This window comes from Scyliorhinus torazame, chromosome 2 (assembly GCF_047496885.1).
Source record: "Scyliorhinus torazame isolate Kashiwa2021f chromosome 2, sScyTor2.1, whole genome shotgun sequence".
Taxonomy (NCBI): domain Eukaryota; kingdom Metazoa; phylum Chordata; class Chondrichthyes; order Carcharhiniformes; family Scyliorhinidae; genus Scyliorhinus; species Scyliorhinus torazame.
The window spans coordinates 401,869,579-401,891,088 of NC_092708.1; the positions used below are offsets into that span (position 1 = coordinate 401,869,579).

At 52.1% G+C, this 21,510-nt stretch overlaps 1 protein-coding gene across 3 annotated transcripts in view; it reads right to left on the reverse strand.

Annotated features, from left to right (window-relative positions):
* The window catches only part of tmem63c (transmembrane protein 63C), a 536,405-nt gene that overhangs the window by 310,661 nt on the left and 204,234 nt on the right, over positions 1 to 21,510 (reverse strand). For all 3 annotated transcript variants that reach the window (XM_072494521.1, XM_072494522.1, XM_072494517.1), the window contains 2 exons: positions 7,821 to 7,900; positions 1,748 to 1,835 (listed from right to left, as the gene is read on the reverse strand). In XM_072494521.1, the coding sequence (XP_072350622.1) occupies positions 1,748 to 1,835; positions 7,821 to 7,900 (168 nt within the window). The remainder of the gene's footprint in view (positions 1 to 1,747; positions 1,836 to 7,820; positions 7,901 to 21,510) is intronic.

Consider the following 21,510-nt stretch of genomic DNA (forward strand, 5'->3'; position numbering starts at 1 on the left):
AAAAGGGGGCGGAAATCATGTGTGTGTTTTTGAGTTTCTTGAAATTTTGTTTTCACTTAATTTTTTTTTTTCTCCAAGGAAGGGGAGACTGTTAAGTAATGGGTTAAGAGACATATGAGGAAAGGCTGATGGACTTGAGGTTGTTTTCGTTGGAGAGAAGAAGGTTAAGAGGAGTCTTAATAGAGGCATACAAAATGATCAGGGGGTTGGATAGGGTGGACAGTGAGAGCCTTCTCCCGCGGATGGAAATGGCTGGCACGAGAGGACATAGCCTTAAACTGAGGGGTAATAGATATAGGACAGAGGTCAGAGGTAGGTTCTTTACGCAAAGAGTAGTGAGGCCGTGGAATGCCCTACCTGCAACAGTAGTGAACTCGCCAACATTGAGGGCATTTAAAAGTTTATTGGATAAACATATGGATGATAATGGCATAGTGTAGGTTAGATGGCTTTTGTTTCGGTGCAACATCGTGGGCCGAAGGGCCTGTACTGCGCTGTATCGTTCTATGTTCTATGTTCTATTGTAATTAGTTGTCTCATTTATGTTAAGTATCCATTAATTGACACTGATATGTAAAGGGGCTTCAGGTGGCCTCTGTCAGGTGATGGATGGTTAGAGTTTTTTGCAGAGGCTGTTGGAATGAAATAAATGTGTGTTTGTGAAAAAGGAACAGAAGTTTAGACTCTTCATATCACAGCAACTAAAACATCTCACACTTCAGGCCCCCTCACATAACCCACCCCCCTTCCAGGACGCCCACCCCAATCCACCAGAGACTCCTACTTACCCGTCCAGCACCCCCCTCCCTTCATAGCCCCTCCACCCTCCTTTCATGGACGGCCCCCTTCAGGCCCTGAACTTTGGCAGTGCAACCTGAGCACCTTAGCAGTGCCAGTGTGGCAGTGCCAAGGTGCCCCCGTTTAAAGGGGAGGGCCAGGGGGCCACCCTGCCCTATCCCTAGCCACCCAGGGGCCTCCGAAGGCCTGGTTTGTGTGGACCTGTACTGAACGGCGCCCGGCTGCAGCCTCCATGGGAGGCCGCTGGAACCCATGATGCCAGTGGATCCCGGGAGGGCGGTGGATCCCGGGAGGGCGGTGGATCCCGGGAGGGCGGTGGATCCCGGGAGGGCGGTGGATCCCGGGAGGGCGGTGGATCCCGGGAGGGCGGTGGATCCCGGGAGGGCGGTGGATCCCGGGAGGGCGGTGGATCCCGGGAGGGCGGTGGATCCCGGGAGGGCGGTGGATCCTGGGTAAGCTTGCCAAAATAGGCTTAAACCCGACATCGACGCGCGGTGTTTGGTCATGCCCATTTTGGGCAGGGTTTAAATTCCGACGTGAGATCAGGGTAGATCTCACGAGGTGTAGAGGTTGCCGGGAAGCCTGCGGGAGGCCTCTGCCAGGCTCTACCAGCCGCGGTGTGCTCGAGCGAGAGCGGAATGCGGCCCGTAGATCGCGCCCTACATTTCTAGCTTTTCCCAGTTCTAATGAACAGTAATTGACCTGAAACATAAATGGTTTTTCTCTCGACAGATGCTGCCTGGCCTGCTGGATATTACCAACATTTCCTGTTTTATTCAAGATTCAAGCATCCACAGTATTTTACTTCTGTTTTTGAGTGAAGTTTATAGTTGTTGTATATTTGCACTTCCAGAACTCAATACGGTTCAATATCAGAAACAAAGCAGTAACGACAGTGCTGGGACTGAGGGCACAGGAAACACGGCTGCAAGCTGACTTGCTGACTTACCACATCTTTATTTTCCAGTTCAGTTGGACTGGTTTCAGATGGAGATTTCTCTTTTTCTGTCTGTTCACCATAAAATAATGAGGTGAGGCTGCGGAAAATAAAGGAAAAGCTTTGAACACAACTGCTGAAAACCACATCCCCGAGGCGCTGATAGTCACAGATAGAAAGGACATGTCAGGGACACAGTAGGGCCGGTCTGGGCAGGGAGGAATGGAAAGAGAAGTGAAGGGACAGGGAAGGAAGAGTGGAAGCAGGCCTGGAGAAGAAGGCAAGGGGCAGCGGTGTGGGAGGGACAGGCAGGAGAGGTCGGGGTGGGCAGAGAGGCCTCCCTCAATGGTTATCCGCACGGGCAGACATCTCAGGACTGGATGAACAGATTCTGTCTCTTTTCTCAGAAACAAGGCCGGGTGGGGTATTCTAACAGAGATTTTTAAAGTGGTGAAGGATTTGATACAGCGGATACAGGTTGAACATCCTTTATCCGAAATTCCGGAACCGTGAAATTCCGAATCTGCATTTTTTTCAAGCATGACGAGTGGGAAATCCCATAAGGCACTGGGAAGGTTTCAGGGTGATGCGCAGTGTCCCAATGCACCGCACATGCACAGGTCCCAATGCACCGCACATGCACAGGTCCCAATGCACCGCACATGCACAGGTCCCAATGCACCGCACATGCACAGGTCCCAGCACACCGCACGTGCACAGGTCCCAATGCACCGCACATGCACAGGTCCCAATGCACCGCACATGCACAGGTCCCAATGCACCGCACATGCACAGGTCCCAGCACACCGCACGTGCACAGGTCCCAATGCACCGCACATGCACAGGTCCCAATGCACTGCACATGCACAGGTCCCAGCACACCGCACATGCACAGGTCCCAATGCACCGCACATGCACAGGTCCCAATGCACCGCACATGCACAGGTCCCAATGCACCGCACATGCACAGGTCCCAATGCACCGCACATGCACAGGTCCCAATGCACCGCACATGCACAGGTCCCAATGCACCGCACATGCACAGGTCCCAATGCACCGCACTTACACAGGTCCCAATGCACCACACATGCACAGGTCCCAGCACACCGCACATGCACAGGTCCCAGCACACCGCACATGCACAGGTCCCAATGCACCACACATGCACAGGTCCCAGCACACCACACATGCACAGGTCCCAGCACACCGCACATGCACAGGTCCCAATGCACCACACATGCACAGGTCCCAGCACACCGCACATGCACAGGTCCCAGCTTACTGCACATGCACAGGTCCTAGCACACTGCACATGCACAGGTCCCAATGCACCACAAATGCACAGGGCCCAGCACACCGCACATGCACAGGCCCCAATGTACCACACATGCACAGGTCCCAGCACACCGCACATGCACAGGTCCCAGCACACCGCACATGCACAGGTCCCAATGCACCACACATGCACAGGTCCCAGCACACCGCACATGCACAGGTCCCAGCACACCGCACATGCACAGGTCCCAGCTTACTGCACATGCACAGGTCCCAGCACACTGCACATGCACAGGTCCCAATGCACCACAAATTCACAGGTCCCAGCACACCGCACATGCACAGGTCCCAGCACACCGCACATGCACAGGTCCCAGCTTACTGCACATGCACAGGGCCCAGCACACCGCACATGCACAGGCCCCAATGCACCACACATGCACAGGTCCCAGCACACTGCACATGCACAGGTCCCAGCACACCGCACATGCATAGGTCCCAGCACACCGCACATGCACAGGTCCCAGCACACTGCACATGCACAGGTCCCAGCACACTGCACATGCACAGGTCCCAATGCACCACACATGCACAGGTCCCAATGCACCGCACATGCACAGGTCCCAGCACACCGCACATGCACAGGTCCCAGCACACCGCACATGCACAGGTCCCAGCACACCGCACATGCACAGGTCCCAATGCACCGCACATGCACAGGTCCCAGCACACCGCACATGCACAGGTCCCAATGCACCGCACATGCACAGGTCCCAGCACACTGTACATGCCCAGGTCCAAATGCACCGCACATACGCAGCTCCCCACACACTGCACATATGCAGCTCCCCACACGCTGCACATACGCAGCTCCCCACATGCTGCACATACGCAGCTCCCCACACGCTGCACATATGCAGCTCCCCACACGCTGCACATACGCAGCTCCCCACACGCCGCACATACGCAGCTCCCCACACGCTGCACATACGCAGCTCCCCACACGCTGCACATACGCAGCTCCCCACACGCTGCACATACGCAGCTCCCCACACGCTGCACATACGCAGCTCCCCACACGCTGCACATGCACTTTATCACATTATATTCCCGAAATCCAAAAAATTCCAAAATCAGATATACACTCCGCCCCAAGCATTTCGGATAAGGGATACTCAACCTGAACAGAGAAAACGCTTCATCACATGGGGAAGAACGTAACTAGGGGCCATCAATCTACGATAGTCACCAAGAAATCCAACCAGGCATTCAGAAGAAACTGCCACCTCCAAACTAGTGAGAACGTGGAACTCGCTACCATCGCATGTGGTTGAAGCCAAGAGCTGAGATAACTTCTCGGGGAAAACAAAAAGATGTAATAGCAGAGCATTTAGAAATGCTCAATATAATCGGGCTGATTCAGCATAGTTTCATGAAGTGGAAGTCATGCCTGACAAATTGATTAGAATTCTTTGAGGTGGCGACGAGCCGCATTGATGAAGGAGAACCAGTGGATGTAAGATTTCCAAAAGGTTCGAGAAGGTACCATACAAAAGGCTACTTAATAAGATAAGAGCCCATGGTGTTGGGAGTAGTATATTAGCATGGACAGAGGATTGGCTAACTGATAGAAGACAGAGTTGGGATAAGAGGGGCATTTTCATGATGACAACCTGTAACTCATGGAGTGCCACAGGGATCAGTGCTGGGACCACAATTATTCGCAATATATATTGATGACTTGGACGAGGGAACTGAATGTACTATTGCCAAGTTTGCGAATGACACTAAAATAGATGTGAAGGCAAGTGGTGAGCACGGCATAGATTCTACAGAGGGATATAGACAGGTTAGTTTGAATATATTCAAGAGGCGGCTGGATATAGCACTTGGGGAGAATGGGATCAAAGGCTATGGGGAGAAAGCAGGATTAGGCTATTGAGTTGGATGATCAGCCATGATCGTGATAAATGGCGGCGCAGGCTCGAAGGGCCAAAAGGCCTTCTCCTAAGACCATAAGACATAGGAGCAGAATTAGGCCACTCGGCCCATCGAGTCTGCTCCGCCATTCAATCATGGCTGATATTTTCTCATCCCCATTCTCCGGCCTTCTCCCCATAACCCCTGATCCCCTTATTAATCAAGAACCTATCTATCTCGGTCTTAAAGACACTCAGTGATTTGGCCTCCACAGCCTTCTGCGGCAAAGAGTTCCACAGATTCACCACCCTCTGGCTGAAGAAATTCCTCCTCATCTCTGTTTTAAAGGATCGCCCCTTTAGTCTGAGATTGTGTCCTCTGGTTCTAGTTTTTCCTACAAGTGGAAACATCCTCACCACGTCCACTCTATCCAGGCCCCGCAGTATCCTGTAAGTTTCAATCAGATCCCCCCTCAGCCTTCTAAACTCCAACGAGTACAGTCCCAGAGTCCTCAACCGTTCCTCATACGACAAGTTCTTCATTCCAGGGATCATTCTTGTCAACCTCCTCTGGACCCTTTCCAAGGCCAGCACATCCTTCCTTCGATTCCGGGCCCAAAACTGCTCACAATACTCCAAATGGGGTCTGACCAGAGCCCTATACAGCCTCAGGAGTACCTCCCTGGTCTTGTATTCTAGCCCTCTCGACATGAATGCTAAAATTGCATTTGCCTACTTAACTGCCGACTGAACCTGCACGTTAACCTTAAGAGAATCGTGAACAAGGACTCCTAAGTCCCTTTGTGCTTCTGATTTTCTAAGCATTTCCCTATTTAGAAAATAGTCTATGCTTCCATTCCTCCTTCCAAAGTGCATAATCTCACACTTTTCCACATTGTATTTCATTTGCCACTTCATTGCCCACTCTCCTAGCCTGTCCAAATCCTTCTGCAGCCCCCCTGCTTCCTCAATACTACCTGTCCCTCTACAGATCTTTCTATCATCTGCAAACTTAGCAACAGTGCCTTCAGTTCCTTCTTCCAGATCATTAATGCTCCTATCTTCTATGTATCTATGTTAGGTGAGTGGGCCAATACTTGGCAGATTGAACATAATGTTAGAAAATGTGAAGTTCTGCACATTGGTAGGAAGAATAAAGGAGCTGAATGTTATTTAAATGGAGACAGACTGCAGAAAGTTTCAGCACGGAGGGATTTGGGGGGTCCTCGCACATAAATCACAGAAAGCCAGCATGCAAGTTCGGCAGGTAGAGGGGAGGCAAATGGAATGGTGGCTTTTATTTCAAAGGGAATGGAGTATAAAAAGAGGGACATCTTGCTAAAACTATACAAGGAAGTAGTTAGACTACACCTGGAATACTGTGAACAGTTTTGTTCCCCTCTTGTAAGGGCAGACAGACTGGCATTGGAGGCAGTCCAGGGAAGGTTCACGACATTGATCCCGGGTATAAACTGATTTTGTTATGAGGAGAGGCTGAGTAGGTCGGGCCTGTGCTCATTGGAGTTTAGAAGGATGAGAGGCAACTTTATTGATTTACAGGATTCTCAGGGGGCTGACAGGGTAGATGCTGAGAGGTTGTTGCCCCTTGTGGGAGAGTCTAGGACCAGAGGGATTAATCTCAGAGTAAGGGGTCGCCCATTTCAGACAGATTTTCTTCTCCCGGAGGGTAGTGAATCTATGGACATCTTTACCGTACAGACTTGTAGAGGCTCGGTCATTAAGTGTGTTCCAGGTTGAGGTAGACAGTCAGGGAATTAAAGGGTTATGGGGATGAGGCAGGAAAGTGGAGTAGAGGATTAGGTTATGGGGATGAGGATTAGGTTATGGGGATGAGGATTAGGTTATGGGGATGAGGATTAGTTTATGGAGATGAGGATTAGGTTATGGGGATGAAGCAGGAAAGTGGAGTAGAGGAGTATAACATCAGATCAGCCATGAAGTAGACTCGATGGGCCGAATGGCCCACTTTCTGTTCCAAAATCTTACAATCTTATGGTATGGAGGGGTCCAATTGGAGTTCTAACCCTCCAAGACTGCCCTGGAGTCTCCAGGAATAGAAGATCAATCATTGGGACATTAAAATTACTTTTCTGTCACATTTTTTGAACATTTCTTTTTACCAGATGTAAAATTATTGAAAACTGGAGAGAAAAGGCTTGTTGACTGACAGTCAATCATCATCAAATTGGCAATGAGTCTTTTTACTTTCCAAGTGGCCGAGGACAGCAGTGCATCACAAGGTTAGATGTGTTGGCTAATGGCTCGAATGATGGGACAAGTCATAGAATCCCTACATTGCAAAGGAGGCCATTCGGCCTATAGATGCTGCACCAACCGTCCGAAAGAGCACTCTACCCAGGTCCACTCCACTGCCCACTGCACCCTATCCAGCAAACCAACCGCACATCCCTGGATACTAAGGGGCAGTTTAGCATGGCCAGACCACCTAACCTGCACATCTTTGGACTGTGGGAGGAAACTGGAGCACCCGGAGGAAACCCACGCAGATATGGAGTGTGTGTGTAACTGGCTCTTTACCAGGATATGGTTAGTGTTCTACTAACATGTAATCCAATGTTTGATGCCCTTGTCATACACCAGGCTTTGATTTCACATGGAAGTAGAGTCACACGTTCTTGCCATTTCCTCTAATATTTCCTCCTAACAAAGCACAACGGAGCTGCTCTGGATAGTCTCTCTTGTCCCTCTCTTATCCCTCTCGGGAGGTCCCATTTGGAGCACACGGCAATAGTGCTCCTCAGGAGAAGCTCATGGAGCCTCTGAAAGGAGAAATTGTCTCTGAGAATTACATGAACAGTTTGATTTTGGAGAGAGAAGAGGGGATATAGAAGCAATGGATCAGGAAGAACCTGTCATTGTCCATCAGCAGAGCCAAGCGCCCATAGTCCCAGGCTGCCTTCCGCAGACAGGAGAATATAAACAGCAGCACCTGCAATCAGAGAGAAACAGCAAAGGGTTAATATTCCCCAAATCCTGCTCCAACAGCAAATGCTGTTTCTTTCCAACACACCGGCATCAACACTCAATCATTTAAAAATAAATAAATTTAGGGTACCCAATTTTCTTTCCCAATTAAGGGGCAATTGAGCATGACCAATCCACCTACCCTGCACATCTTTGGGTCCCAGACACAGGGAGAACGTACAAACTCTACATTAACAGTAACCCAGGGCAACACTCAATCATGATTCTAACATTCACGCAAACCTGTTTAGTCAATTTCAAGCTAAGTCACCTCTGCTGGTAAAAAATACTTTTTCCTAATTTAAAAATTATTCACAGACTGAATACAGAGTAAAGCTCCCTCTACACTGTCCCCATCAAACACTCCCAGGACAGGTCCAGCACGGGGTTAGATACAGAGTAAAGCTCCCTCTACACTGTCCCCATCAAACACTCCCAGGACAGGTACAGCACGGGGTTAGATACAGAGTAAAGCTCCCTCTACACTGTCCCCATCAAACACTCCCAGGACAGGTACAGCACAGGGTTAGATACAGAGTAAAGTTCCCTCTACACTGTCCCCATCAAACACTCCCAGGACATGTACAGCACGGGGTTAGATACAGAGTAAAGCTCCCTCTACACTGTCCCCATCAAACACTCCCAGGACAGGTACAGCACGGGGTTAGATACAGAGTAAAGCTCCCTCTACACTGTCCCCATCAAACACTCCCAGGACAGGTACAGCACGGGGTTAGATACAGAGTGAAGCTCCCTCTACACTGTCCCCATCAAACACTCCCAGGACAGGTACAGCACGGGATTAGATACAGAGTAAAGCTTCCTCTACACTGTCCCCATCAAACACTCCCAGGACAGGTACAGCACGGGGTTAGGTACAGAGTAAAGCTCCCTCTACACTGTCTCCATCAAACACTCCCAGGACAGGTACAGCACGGGGTTAGGTACAGAGTGAAGCTCCCTCTACACTGTCCCCATCAAACACTCCCAGGACCGGTACAGCACGGGGTTAGATACAGAGTAAAGCTCCCTCTACACTGTCCCCATCAAACACTCCCAGGACAGGTACAGCACAGGGTTAGATACAGAGTAAAGCTCCCTCTACACTGTCCCCATCAAACACTCCCAGGACAGGTACAGCACGGGGTTAGATACAGAGTAAAGCTCCCTCTACACTGTCCCCATCAAACACTCCCAGGACAGGTACAGCACGGGGTTAGATACAGAGTAAAGCTCCCTCTACATTGTCCCCATCAAACACTCCCAGGACAGGTACAGCACGGGGTTAGATACAGAGTAAAGCTCCCTCTACACTGTCCCCATCAAACACTCCCAGGACAGGTACAGCACGGGGTTAGATACAGAGTAAAGCTCCCTCTACACTGTCCCCATCAAACACTCCCAGGACAGGTACAGCACGGGATTAGATACAGAGTAAAGTTCCCTCTACACTGTCCCCATCAAACACTCCCAGGACAGGTACAGCACGGGGTTAGATACAGAGTAAAGCTCCCTCTACACTGTCCCCATCAAACACTCCCAGGACAGGTACAGCACGGGGTTAGATACAGAGTAAAGCTCCCTCTACACTGTCCCCATCAAACACTCCCAGGACAGGTACAGCACGGGGTTAGATACAGAGTGAAGCTCCCTCTACACTGTCCCCATCAAACACTCCCAGGACAGGTACAGCACGGGATTAGATACAGAGTAAAGCTTCCTCTACACTGTCCCCATCAAACACTCCCAGGACAGGTACAGCACGGGGTTAGGTACAGAGTAAAGCTCCCTCTACACTGTCTCCATCAAACACTCCCAGGACAGGTACAGCACGGGGTTAGGTACAGAGTGAAGCTCCCTCTACACTGTCCCCATCAAACACTCCCAGGACCGGTACAGCACGGGGTTAGATACAGAGTAAAGCTCCCTCTCCACTGTCCCCATCAAACACTCCCAGGACAGGTACAGCACAGGGTTAGATACAGAGTAAAGCTCCCTCTACACTGTCCCCATCAAACACTCCCAGGACAGGTACAGCACGGGGTTAGATACAGAGTAAAGCTCCCTCTACACTGTCCCCATCAAACACTCCCAGGACAGGTACAGCACGGGGTTAGATACAGAGTAAAGCTCCCTCTACATTGTCCCCATCAAACACTCCCAGGACAGGTACAGCACGGGGTTAGATACAGAGTAAAGCTCCCTCTACACTGTCCCCATCAAACACTCCCAGGACAGGTACAGCACGGGGTTAGATACAGAGTAAAGCTCCCTCTACACTGTCCCCATCAAACACTCCCAGGACAGGTACAGCACGGGGTTAGATACAGAGTAAAGCTCCCTCTACACTGTCCCCATCAAACACTCCCAGGACAGGTACAGTACGGGGTTAGATACAGAGTAAAGCTCCCTCTACACTGTCCCCATCAAACACTCCCAGGACAGGTACAGCACGGGGTTAGATACAGAGTAAAGCTCCCTCTACACTGTCCCCATCAAACACTCCCAGGACAGGTACAGCACGGGGTTAGATACAGAGTAAAGCTCCCTCTACACTGTCCCCATCAAATACTCCCAGGACAGGTACAGCACGGGGTTAGATACAGAGTAAAGCTCCCTCTACACTGTCCCCATCAAACACTCCCAGGACAGGTACAGCACGGGGTTAGATACAGAGTAAAGCTCCCTCTACACTGTCCCCATCAAATACTCCCAGGACAGGTACAGCACGGGGTTAGTTGCAGAGTAAAGCTCCCTCTACACTGTCCCCATCAAACACTCCCAGGACAGGTACAGCACGGGGTTAGATACAGAGTAAAGCTCCCTCTACATTGTCCCCATCAAACACTCCCAGGACAGGTACAGCACGGGGTTAGATACAGAGTAAAGCTCCCTCTACACTGTCCCCATCAAACACTCCCAGGACAGGTACAGCACGGGGTTAGATACAGAGTAAAGCTCCCTCTACACTGTCCCCATCAAACACTCCCAGGACAGGTACAGCACGGGGTTAGATACAGAGTAAAGCTCCCTCTACACTGTCCCCATCAAACACTCCCAGGACAGGTACAGCACGGGGTTAGATACAGAGTAAAGCTCCCTCTACACTGTCCCCATCAAACACTCCCAGGACAGGTACAGCACAGGGTTAGATACAGAGTAAAGCTCCCTCTACACTGTCCCCATCAAACACTCCCAGGACAGGTCAGCACGGGGTTAGATACAGAGTGAAGCTCCCTCAACACTGTCCCCATCAAACACTCCCAGGACAGGTACAGCACGGGGTTAGATACAGAGTAAAGCTCCCTCTACACTGTCCCCATCAAATACTCCCAGGACAGGTACAGCATGGGGTAAGATACAGAGTAAAGCTCCCTCTACACTGTCCCCATCAAACACTCCCAGGACAGGTACAGCACAGGGTTAGATACAGAGTAAAGCTCCCTCTACACTGTCCCCATCAAACACTCCCAGGACAGGCACAGCACGGGGTTAGATACAGAGTAAAGCTCCCTCTACACTGTCTCCATCAAACACTCCCAGGACAGGTACAGCACGGGGTTAGATACAGAGTAAAGCTCCCTCTACACTGTCCCCATCAAACACTCCCAGGACAGGTACAGCACGGGGTTAGATACAGAGTAAAGCTCCCTCTACACTGTCCCCATCAAACACTCCCAGGACAGGTACAGCACGGGGTTAGATAGAGAGTAAAGCTTCCTCTACACTGTCCCCATCAAACACTCCCAGGACAGGTACAGCACGGGGTTAGATACAGAGTAAAGCTCCCTCTACACTGTCCCCATCAAACACTCCCAGGACAGGCACAGCACGGGGTTAGATACAGAGTAAAGCTCCCTCTACACTGTCCCCATCAAACACTCCCAGGACAGGCACAGCACGGGGTTAGATACAGAGTAAAGCTCCCTCTACACTGTCCCCATCAAACACTCCCAGGACAGGTACAGCACGGGGTTAGATACAGAGTAAAGCTCCCTCTACACTGTCCCCATCAAACACTCCCAGGACAGGTACAGCACGGGGTTAGATACAGAGTAAAGCTCCCTCTACACTGTCCCCATCAAACACTCCCAGGACAGGCGCAGCACGGGGTTAGATACAGAGTAAAGCTCCCTCTACACTGTCCCCATCAAACACTCCCAGGACAGGTACAGCACGGGGTTAGATACAGAGTAAAGCTCCCTCTGCACTGTCCCCATCAAACACTCCCAGGACAGGTACAGCACGGGGTTAGATACAGAGTAAAGCTCCCTCTACACTGTCTCCATCACCACTCCCAGGACAGGTACAGAACGAGGTAAGATACAGAGTAAAGCTCCCTCAACACTGTCCCCATCAAACACTCCCAGGACAGGCACAGCACGGGGTTAGATACAGAGTAAAGCTCCCTCTACACTGTCCCCATCAAACACTCCCAGGACAGGTACAGCACGGGGTTAGATACAGAGTAAAGCTCCCTCTACACTGCCCCATCAAACACTCCCAGGACAGGTACACACGGGGTTAGATACAGACTAAAGCTCCCTCTACACCGTCCCCATCAAACACTCCCAGGACAGGTACAGCACGGGGTTAGATACAGAGTAAAGCTCCCTCTACACTGTCCCCATCAAACACTCCCAGGACAGGTACAGCACGGGGTTAGATACAGAGTAAAGTTCCCTCTACACTGTCCCCATCAAACACTCCCAGGACAGGTACAGCACGGGGTTAGATACAGAGTAAAGCTCCCTCTACACCGTCCCCATCAAACACTCCCAGGACAGGTACAGCACGGGGTTAGATACAGAGTAAAGCTCCCTCTACACTGTCCCCATCAAACACTCCCAGGACAGGTACAGCACGGGGTTAGATACAGAGTAAAGTTCCCTCTACACTGTCCCCATCAAACACTCCCAGGACAGGTACAGCACGGGGTTAGATACAGAGTAAAGCTCCCTCTACACCGTCCCCATCAAACACTCCCAGGACAGGTACAGCACGGGGTTAGATACAGAGTAAAGCTCCCTCTACACTGTCCCCATCAAACACTCCCAGGACAGGTACAGCACGGGGTTAGATACAGAGTAAAGCTCCCTCTACACTGTCCCCATCAACACTCCCAGGACAGGTACAGCACGGGGTTAGACACAGAGTAAAGCTCCCTCTACACTGTCCCCATCAAACACTCCTAGGACAGGTACAGCACGGGGTTAGATACAGAGTAAAGCTCCCTCTACACTGTCCCCATCAAACACTCCTAGGAAAGGTACAGCACGGGGTTAGATACAGAGTAAAGCTCCCTCTACACTGTCCCCATCAAACACTCCAGGACAGGTACAGCACGGGGTTAGATACGGAGTAAAGCTCCCTCTACACTGTCCCCATCAAACACTCCCAGGACAGGTACAGCACGGGGTTGGATACAGAGTAAAGCTCCCTCTACACTGTCCCCATCAAACACTCCTAGGACAGGTACAGCACGGGGTTAGATACAGAGTAAAGCTCCCTCTACACTGTCCCCATCAAACACTCCCAGGACAGGTACAGCACGGGGTTAGATACGGAGTAAAGCTCCCTCTACACTGTCCCCATCAAACACTCCCAGGACAGGTACAGCATGGGGTTGGATACAGAGTAAAGCTCCCTCTACACTGTCCCCAGCAAACACTCCCAGGACAGGTACAGCACGGGGTTAGATACAGAGTAAAGCTCCCTCTACACTGTCCCCATCAAACACTCCCAGGACAGGTACAGCACGGGGTTAGATACAGAGTAAAGCTCCCTCTACACTGTCCCCATCAAACACTCCCAGGACTGGTACAGCACGGGGTTAGATAGAGTAAAGCTCCCTCTACACTGTCCCCATCAAACACTCCCAGGACAGGTACAGCACGGGGTTAGATACAGAGTAAAGCTCCCTCTACACTGTCCCCAACAAACACTCCCAGGACAGGTACAGCACGGGGTTAGATACAGAGTAAAGCTCCCTCTGCACTGCCCCCATCAAACACTCCCAGGACAGGTACAGCACGGGGTTAGATACAGAGTAAAGCTCCCTCTGCACTGTCCCCATCAAACACTCCCAGGACAGGTACAGCACGGGGTTAGATACACAGTAAAGCTCCCTCTGCACTGTCCCCATCAAACACTCCCAGGACAGGTACAGCACGGGGTTAGATACAGAGTAAAGCTCCCTCTACACTGCCCCATCAAACACTCCCAGGACAGGTACACACGGGGTTAGATACAGACTAAAGCTCCCTCTACACCGTCCCCATCAAACACTCCCAGGACAGGTACAGCACGGGGTTAGATACAGAGTAAAGCTCCCTCTACACTGTCCCCATCAAACACTCCCAGGACAGGTACAGCACGGGGTTAGATACAGAGTAAAGTTCCCTCGACACTGTCCCCATCAAACACTCCCAGGACAGGTACAGCACGGGGTTAGATACAGAGTAAAGCTCCCTCTACACCGTCCCCATCAAACACTCCCAGGACAGGTACAGCACGGGGTTAGATACAGAGTAAAGCTCCCTCTACACTGTTTTACAACGTTCTCCAGTGAATTACGTGTGTGAAGAATTTCCTCCCATCATCTTGGGCTAGTTTCCAAGGCAAATGCAATATGTGCAAAGGAGTTTCTGATATACATACCAACGTATGAATTTGGAACAGAATTAGGCCATTTGCCCCTTCAAGCCCGACTATTCAATAAGATCAACGCTGATCTGATTCATAGAATCATAGAAGTTTACAGCATGGAAACAGGCCCTTCGGCCCAACCAGTCCATGCCGCCCAGTTTTTACCATTAAGCTAGTCCCAGTTGCCCGCACTTGGCCCATAACCCTCTATACCCATCTTACCCATGTAACTATCTAAATGCTTTTTAAAAGACACAATTGTACCCGCCTCTACTACTACCTCTGGCAGCCCATTCCAGACACTCACTACCCTCTGAGTGAAGAAATTGCCCCTCTGGGCCCTTCTGAATCTCTCCCCTCTCACCTTAAACCTATGCCCTCTAGTTTTAGACTCCCCTACCTTTGGGAAAAGATGTTGACTATCTACCTTATCTATGCCCCTCATTATTTTATAGACCTCTATAAGATCACCCCTAAGCCTCCTACGCTCCAGGGAAAAAAGTTCCAGTCTATCCAGCCTCTCCTTATAACTCAAACCATCAAGTCCCGGCAACATCCTAGTAAATCTTTTCTGCACTCTTTCTAGTTTAATAATATCCTATCTATAATAGGGTGACCAGAACTGCACACAGTATTCCAAGTGTGGCCGTACCAATGTCTTGTACAACTTCAACAAGACGTCCCAACTCCTGTATTCAATGTTCTGACCAATGAAACCAAGCATGCCGAATGCCTTCTTCACCACCCTGTCCACCTGCGACTCCACCTTCAAGGAGCTATGAACCTGTACTCCTAGATCTCTTTGTTCTATAACTCTCCCCAACGCCATACCATTAACTGAGTAGGTCCTGGCCTGATTCGATCTGCCAAAATGCATCACCTCACATTGATCTAAATTAAACTCCATCTGCCATTCGTCGGCCCACTGGCCTAATTGATCAAGATCCCGTTGCAATCCTAGATAACCTTCTTCACTATCCACTGTGCCACCAATCTTGGTGTCATCTGCAAACTTACTAACCATGCCTCCTAAATTCTCATCCAAATCATTAATATAAATCACAAATAACAGTGGACCCAGCACCGATCCCTGAGGCACACCACTGGTCACAGGCCTCCAGTTTGAAAATCAACCCTCTACAACCACCCTCTGCCTTCTGTCATCCAGCCAATTTTGAATCCAATTGGCAACCTCACCCTGGATCCCGTGAGCTTTAATCTTCTGCAACAACCTACCATGCGGTACCTTGTCAAAGGCTTTGCTAAAGTCCATGTAGACAACGTCTACTGCACTGCCCTCATCTACCTTCTTGGTCACCCCCTCAAAAAACTCAATCAAATTTGTGAGACATGATTTTCCACGCACAAAGCCATGCTGACTGCCCCGAATCAGTCCTTGCCTCTCTAAATGCTTGTAGATCCTGTCTCTCAGGATACCCTCTAGCAACTTACCTACTACAGACGTTAGGCTCACCGGTCTGTAGTTCCCAGGCTTTTCCCTGCTGCCCTTCTTAAACAAGGGCACAACATTCGCCACTCTCCAATCTTCAGGCACCTCACCTGTGGCTGCCGATGATTCAAATGATTGTAACCTCAATTCCACATTCCCGCCTATTCCTGATAACCGCTCACCTCCTTGCTCACAAGAATCTATCTACCCTTGCTTAAAAAACATTCACTCTGGGCGGAATCATCGCAGAAATTGGCAAAGTCCAATTTCAGACATGGAAAATGGTGTTGATCCCACCAACGGTAATTGTGGCTTTCTTGCTGTTGTGTAGCACGTGGGGTAAAGAATTTGCAACCACATCGTATCGCTGGCTGGCAGCCTCGGAATCGTCTGCCCAACCATCACCTCAATGCTCCAGTGATCTGGATGCCACATTAAAGTGCAGGCAGCGCTCACTTTAAGGAAGCCGCTGGGAAATTATGGCTGTCGACCCAGGAGACATTTAGCACCAACGTCACAGATGCCTCCCTCGAGCGCCTGCTGGACGCAGCGGAGTGAGGCCTGCTGCAATGTACTCTACCCATTCTGGACAAAGACCTGCTGCCAAGTTCACCAATCTAGCATGGGGGGCAGTTGCAGCAGTGGTCAGTGCCAATGCCCAGCAGAAGAGGACAGCCACCCAGTGCTGCACAAGGATGAATGATCTCCTCTATTCTGCTGGGGTAAGTCACTCTTCTCACTACTCACAAACGCACGGGCCCATCACACATCTACAGGTATATCACTCAATGCCAGCTCAAAGTACACCATCGCTAACTCTCCCACGCACACCTTCATCTCCCGTACAGGTCTTTCTTTAAAATTCATTCATTGGATGTGGGCTTCATTAGCTAGGACAGCATTTATTGCCCAGCACTTGTTGCCATGGAGATGGTGGTGAGCTGTCTTCTTGAACCGCTGCAATCCCCGAGGTGTAGGTACATCTACTGTGCTGCTAGGGAAGTGTTCCAGGATTTTGACTCAGTGAAGTGAAGGAACAGTGATGGAGGACTTGGAGGGGAGCCTCCAGGTGGTGGGGTTCCCAGGTATCTGCTGCTCTTGTCCTTCTAGATGGTAGTGGTCGTGGGTTTGGAAGGTGCTGTCTGAGGAACCGTGGTGAGTTCCTCCAGTGCATCTTTTGTGAACCCCCATCTGCCACCCCATTCCCCCAACACTAACCTCCCATTCTCCCCACTCCCCTGTCCCCCTCCAAAGAGTGGAACCACTCCGCGAGCAGCACACCAGCTGGAGGGCACTCACCTCTGGGTTCCTCTCGGAGTTCTGCTCACCAGCTGCTGCACTCCTTTTGAAACCAGTCGGACATCAGACCGTTTGACATCACCCGCTGTGCTTTACTTGACATGAGGGTATGATTCCGGATAATGATATGCTAATGTATAATGCTCTTCCCTTGCCTGGATGGGCACAGCTCCAACCGCACTCAAGAAGCTCAACACCATCCGGGACAAAGCAGCCCACTTGATTGGTAACCCTTTCACAAACATTCAATCCCTCCACTATGGAGGGAGGTGAATGTTGTTCCCCTGTTCAAGGACGGGAATAGGGAAATCCCTGGGAATTACAGACCCATCAGTCTTACGTCTGTGATGAGCAAAATATTGGAAAGGATTCTGATAGATAGGGTTTATGATTATTTTGAAAAACAAAGTTTGATTAAAGATAGTCAGCATGGCTTTGTGAGAGGCAGGTCATGCCTCACAAGCCTCATTGAATTCTTTGAGGATGTGACGAGACACATTGATGAAGGTCGGGCAGTGGATGGGGTGTATATGGGTTTCAGTAAGGCATTTGATAAGGTTCCCCATGGTAGGCTCATTCAGAAAGTTAGGGGGATAGGATACAAGGAAATTTGGCTGTCTGGATACAGAATTGGCTGGCCTAAAGAAGACAGCGAGTGGTAGTGGATGGAAAGTATTCCGCCTGGAGGTCGGTGACCAGTGGTGTCCCACAGGGATCTGTTCTGGGACCTCTGCTCTTTGTGGTTTTTATAAATGACTTGGATGAGGAAGTGGAAGGGTGGGTTAGTAAGTTTGCCGATGATACAAAAGTTGGGGGAGTTGTAGATAGTGTTGAGGGTTGTTGCAGGTTACAACAGGACATTGACACGATGCAGAGCTGGGCTGAGAAGTGGCAGATGGAGTTCAACCTCGATAAATGTGAAGTGATTCATTTTGGAAGGTTGAACTTGAATGCTGAATACAGGGATAAAGGCGGGAATCTTGGAAGCGTGGAGGAACAGAGGGATCTTGGGGTCCACGTACATAGATCCTCAAAGTTGCCACCCAGGTTGATAGGGTTGTTAAGAAGGTGTATGGTGTGCTGGCTTTCATTAACAGGGGGATTGAGTTTAAGAGCCGCGGGGTTTTGCTGCGGCTTTATAAAACTCTAGTTAGACCACACTTGGAATCTGGGGCGAGATTCACCGACCCCCACCGGGTCGGAGAATCGCCGGGGGCTGGCGTGAATCCCGCCCCCGCCAGTTGCCGAATTCTCCACCACCGGAGATTCGGCGGGGGCGGAAATCGCGCCGTGCCAGTTGGCGCCCCCCCCCCCCGCGATTCGCCGGCCCGAATGGGCCGAAGTCCCGCCGCTAAAATGCCTGTCCCGCCGGCGTAGATTAAACCACCTACCTTACCGGCGGGACAAGGCGGCGCGGGCGGGCTCCGGGGTCCTGGGGGGGGTGCGGGGCGATCTGGCCTTGAGGGGTGCCCCCACAGTTGCCTGGCCTGCGATCGGGGCCCACCGATCCGCGGGCGGGCCTGTGCCGTGGGGGCACCATGGCGGAGGCGGAAGAGACTCCCTCCACTGCACATGCGCGGGGATGCCGTGAGCGGCCGCTGACGCTCCCGCGCATGCGCCGCCCGGAGATGTCATTTCCGCGCCAGCTGGCGGGGCACCAAAGGCCTTTTCCGCCAGCTGGCGGGGCGGAAATTCGTCCGGCGCCGACCTAGCCCCTTAAGGTTGGGGCTCGGCCCCCAAAGATGCGGAGCATTCCGCACCTTTGGGGCGGCGCGATGCCCGACTGATTTGCGCCGTTTTGGGCGCCGATTGGCGGACATCGTGCCGATACCGGAGAATTTTGCCCATTGTGTCCAGTTCTGGTTGCCTCATTATAGGAAGGATGTGGATGCTTTGGAGAGGGTACAGAGGAGATTTACCAGGATGCTGCCTGGACTGTAGGGCATGTCTTATGAAGAATTGTTGAGGGAGCTAGGGCTTTTCTCACTGGAGCGAAGAAGGCAGAGAGGTAACTTAATAGAGGTGTACAAGGTGATGAGGGGCATGGATAGAGTGGATAGCCAGAGACTTTTCCCCAGGGTGGAAATGGCTGTCACGAGGGGGACATAATTTTAAGGTGATTGGAGGAAGGTATGGGGGAGATGTCAGAGGTTCTTTACACAGAGAGTGGTGGGTGTGTGGAATCACTGCCAGCAGAGGTGGTGGAGTCTGAGACATTCGGGACATTTTAGCGACTCTTGGACAGGCACATGGACAGCAGTAAACTGAAGGGGTGTAGGTTAGGTTGATCTTAGATTAGGATAAATGGTCGGCCCAACACCGTGGGCTGAAGGGGCCTGGACTGTGCTGGACTGTTCGATGTTCTATCGATGAACAGTGGCTGCAAGCTGTGGACCATTTACAGGATGCATTGCAGGAACTCACCAAGGCTCCTTTAGCAGCACCTTCCAAACCTCCAACTGCTACCATCAATATACCCGGGAACCCCACCACCTGGAGGTTCCGCTCCCGGTCACTCACCACCCAGACTTGGAAATATATCACTGTTTCTTCATTGTTGCTGGGTCAAAATTCCGGAACACTTCCCTATCAGCACAGTGTGTGTACCTACACCACATACACCGCAGCGGTTCAAGAAGACAGCTCTCCACACCACCTTCCGAAGGGCAACTAGGGATGGTCAATAAATGCCGGCCTAACCAGCGACACCCACATCCCGTAAATGAACTACAAACAAACTCTTGCCCTCTAGGTCCCATTATCTGCCTCACTTGCAGACGCATCCTCCTGTCCCTGACCACTGAACAAATCAGAAGACCCTATCCCAAGGGGTGACTGTTTAGCTCATATGGCTAGACAACCGGTTTATGATGCAGAGCGAGGCCAGTAGCGTGGGTCTCGCTCTGCAAGACCCTGGGGCCCAGACGTGGGGCAGTGTCTGGGGCCCTGACGTGGGGCACAGTGTCTGGGGCCCTGACGTGGGGCACAGTGTCTGGGGCCCTGACGTGGGGCACAGCGTCTGGGACCCTGACGTGGGGCACAGTGTCTGGGGCCCTGACGTGGGGCACAGTGTCTGGGGCCCTGACGTGGGGCACAGTGTCCGGAGCCCTGACGTGGGGCACAGTGTCTGGGGCCCTGACGTGGGGCACAGTGTCTGGGGCCCTGACGTGGGGCACAGCGTCTGGGACCCTGACGTGGGGCACAGTGTCTGGGGCCCTGACGTGGGGCACAGTGTCTGGGGCCCTGACGTGGGGCACAGTGTCTGGGACCCTGACGTGGGGCACAGTGTCCGGGGCCCTGACGTGGGGCACAGTGTCTGGGGCCCTGACGTGGGGCACAGTGTCTGGGGCCCTGACGTGGGGCACAGTGTCTGGGGCCCTGACGTGGGGCAGTGTCTGGATCCCTGACGTGGGGCACAGTGTCTGGGGCCCTGACGTGGGGCACAGTGTCTGGGGCCCTGACGTGGGGCACAGTGTCTGGGACCCTGACGTGGGGCACAGTGTCTGGGACCCTGACGTGGGGCAGTGTCTGGGGCCCTGACGTGGCACAGTGTCTGGGGCCCTGACGTGGGGCAGTGTCTGGAGCCCTGACGTGGGGCACAGTGTCTGGGACCCTGACGTGGGGCACAGTGTCTGGGGCCCTGACGTGGGGCACAGTGTCTGGGACCCTGACGTGGGGCAGTGTCTGGGGCCCTGACGTGGCACAGTGTCTGGGGCCCTGACGTGGGGCACAGTGTCTGGGGCCCTGACGTGGGGCACAGTGTCTGGGACCCTGACATGGGGCACAGTGTCTGGGGCCCTGACGTGGGGCACAGTGTCTGGGGCCCTGACGTGGGGCAGTGTCTGGAGCCCTGACGTGGGGCACAGTGTCTGGGACCCTGACGTGGGGCACAGTGTCTGGGGCCCTGACGTGGGGCACAGTGTCTGGGGTCCTGACGTGGGGCACAGTGTCTGGGGCCCTGACGTGGGGCACAGTGTCTGGGACCCTGACGTGGGGCACAGCGTCTGGGACCCTGACGTGGGGCACAGCGTCTGGGACCCTGACGTGGGGCACAGCGTCTGGGACCCTGACGTGGCACAGTGTCTGGGACCCTGACGTGGGGCACAGCGTCTGGAGCCCTGACGTGGGGCACAGCGTCTGGGACCCTGATGTGGGGCACAGTGTCTGGAGCCCTGACG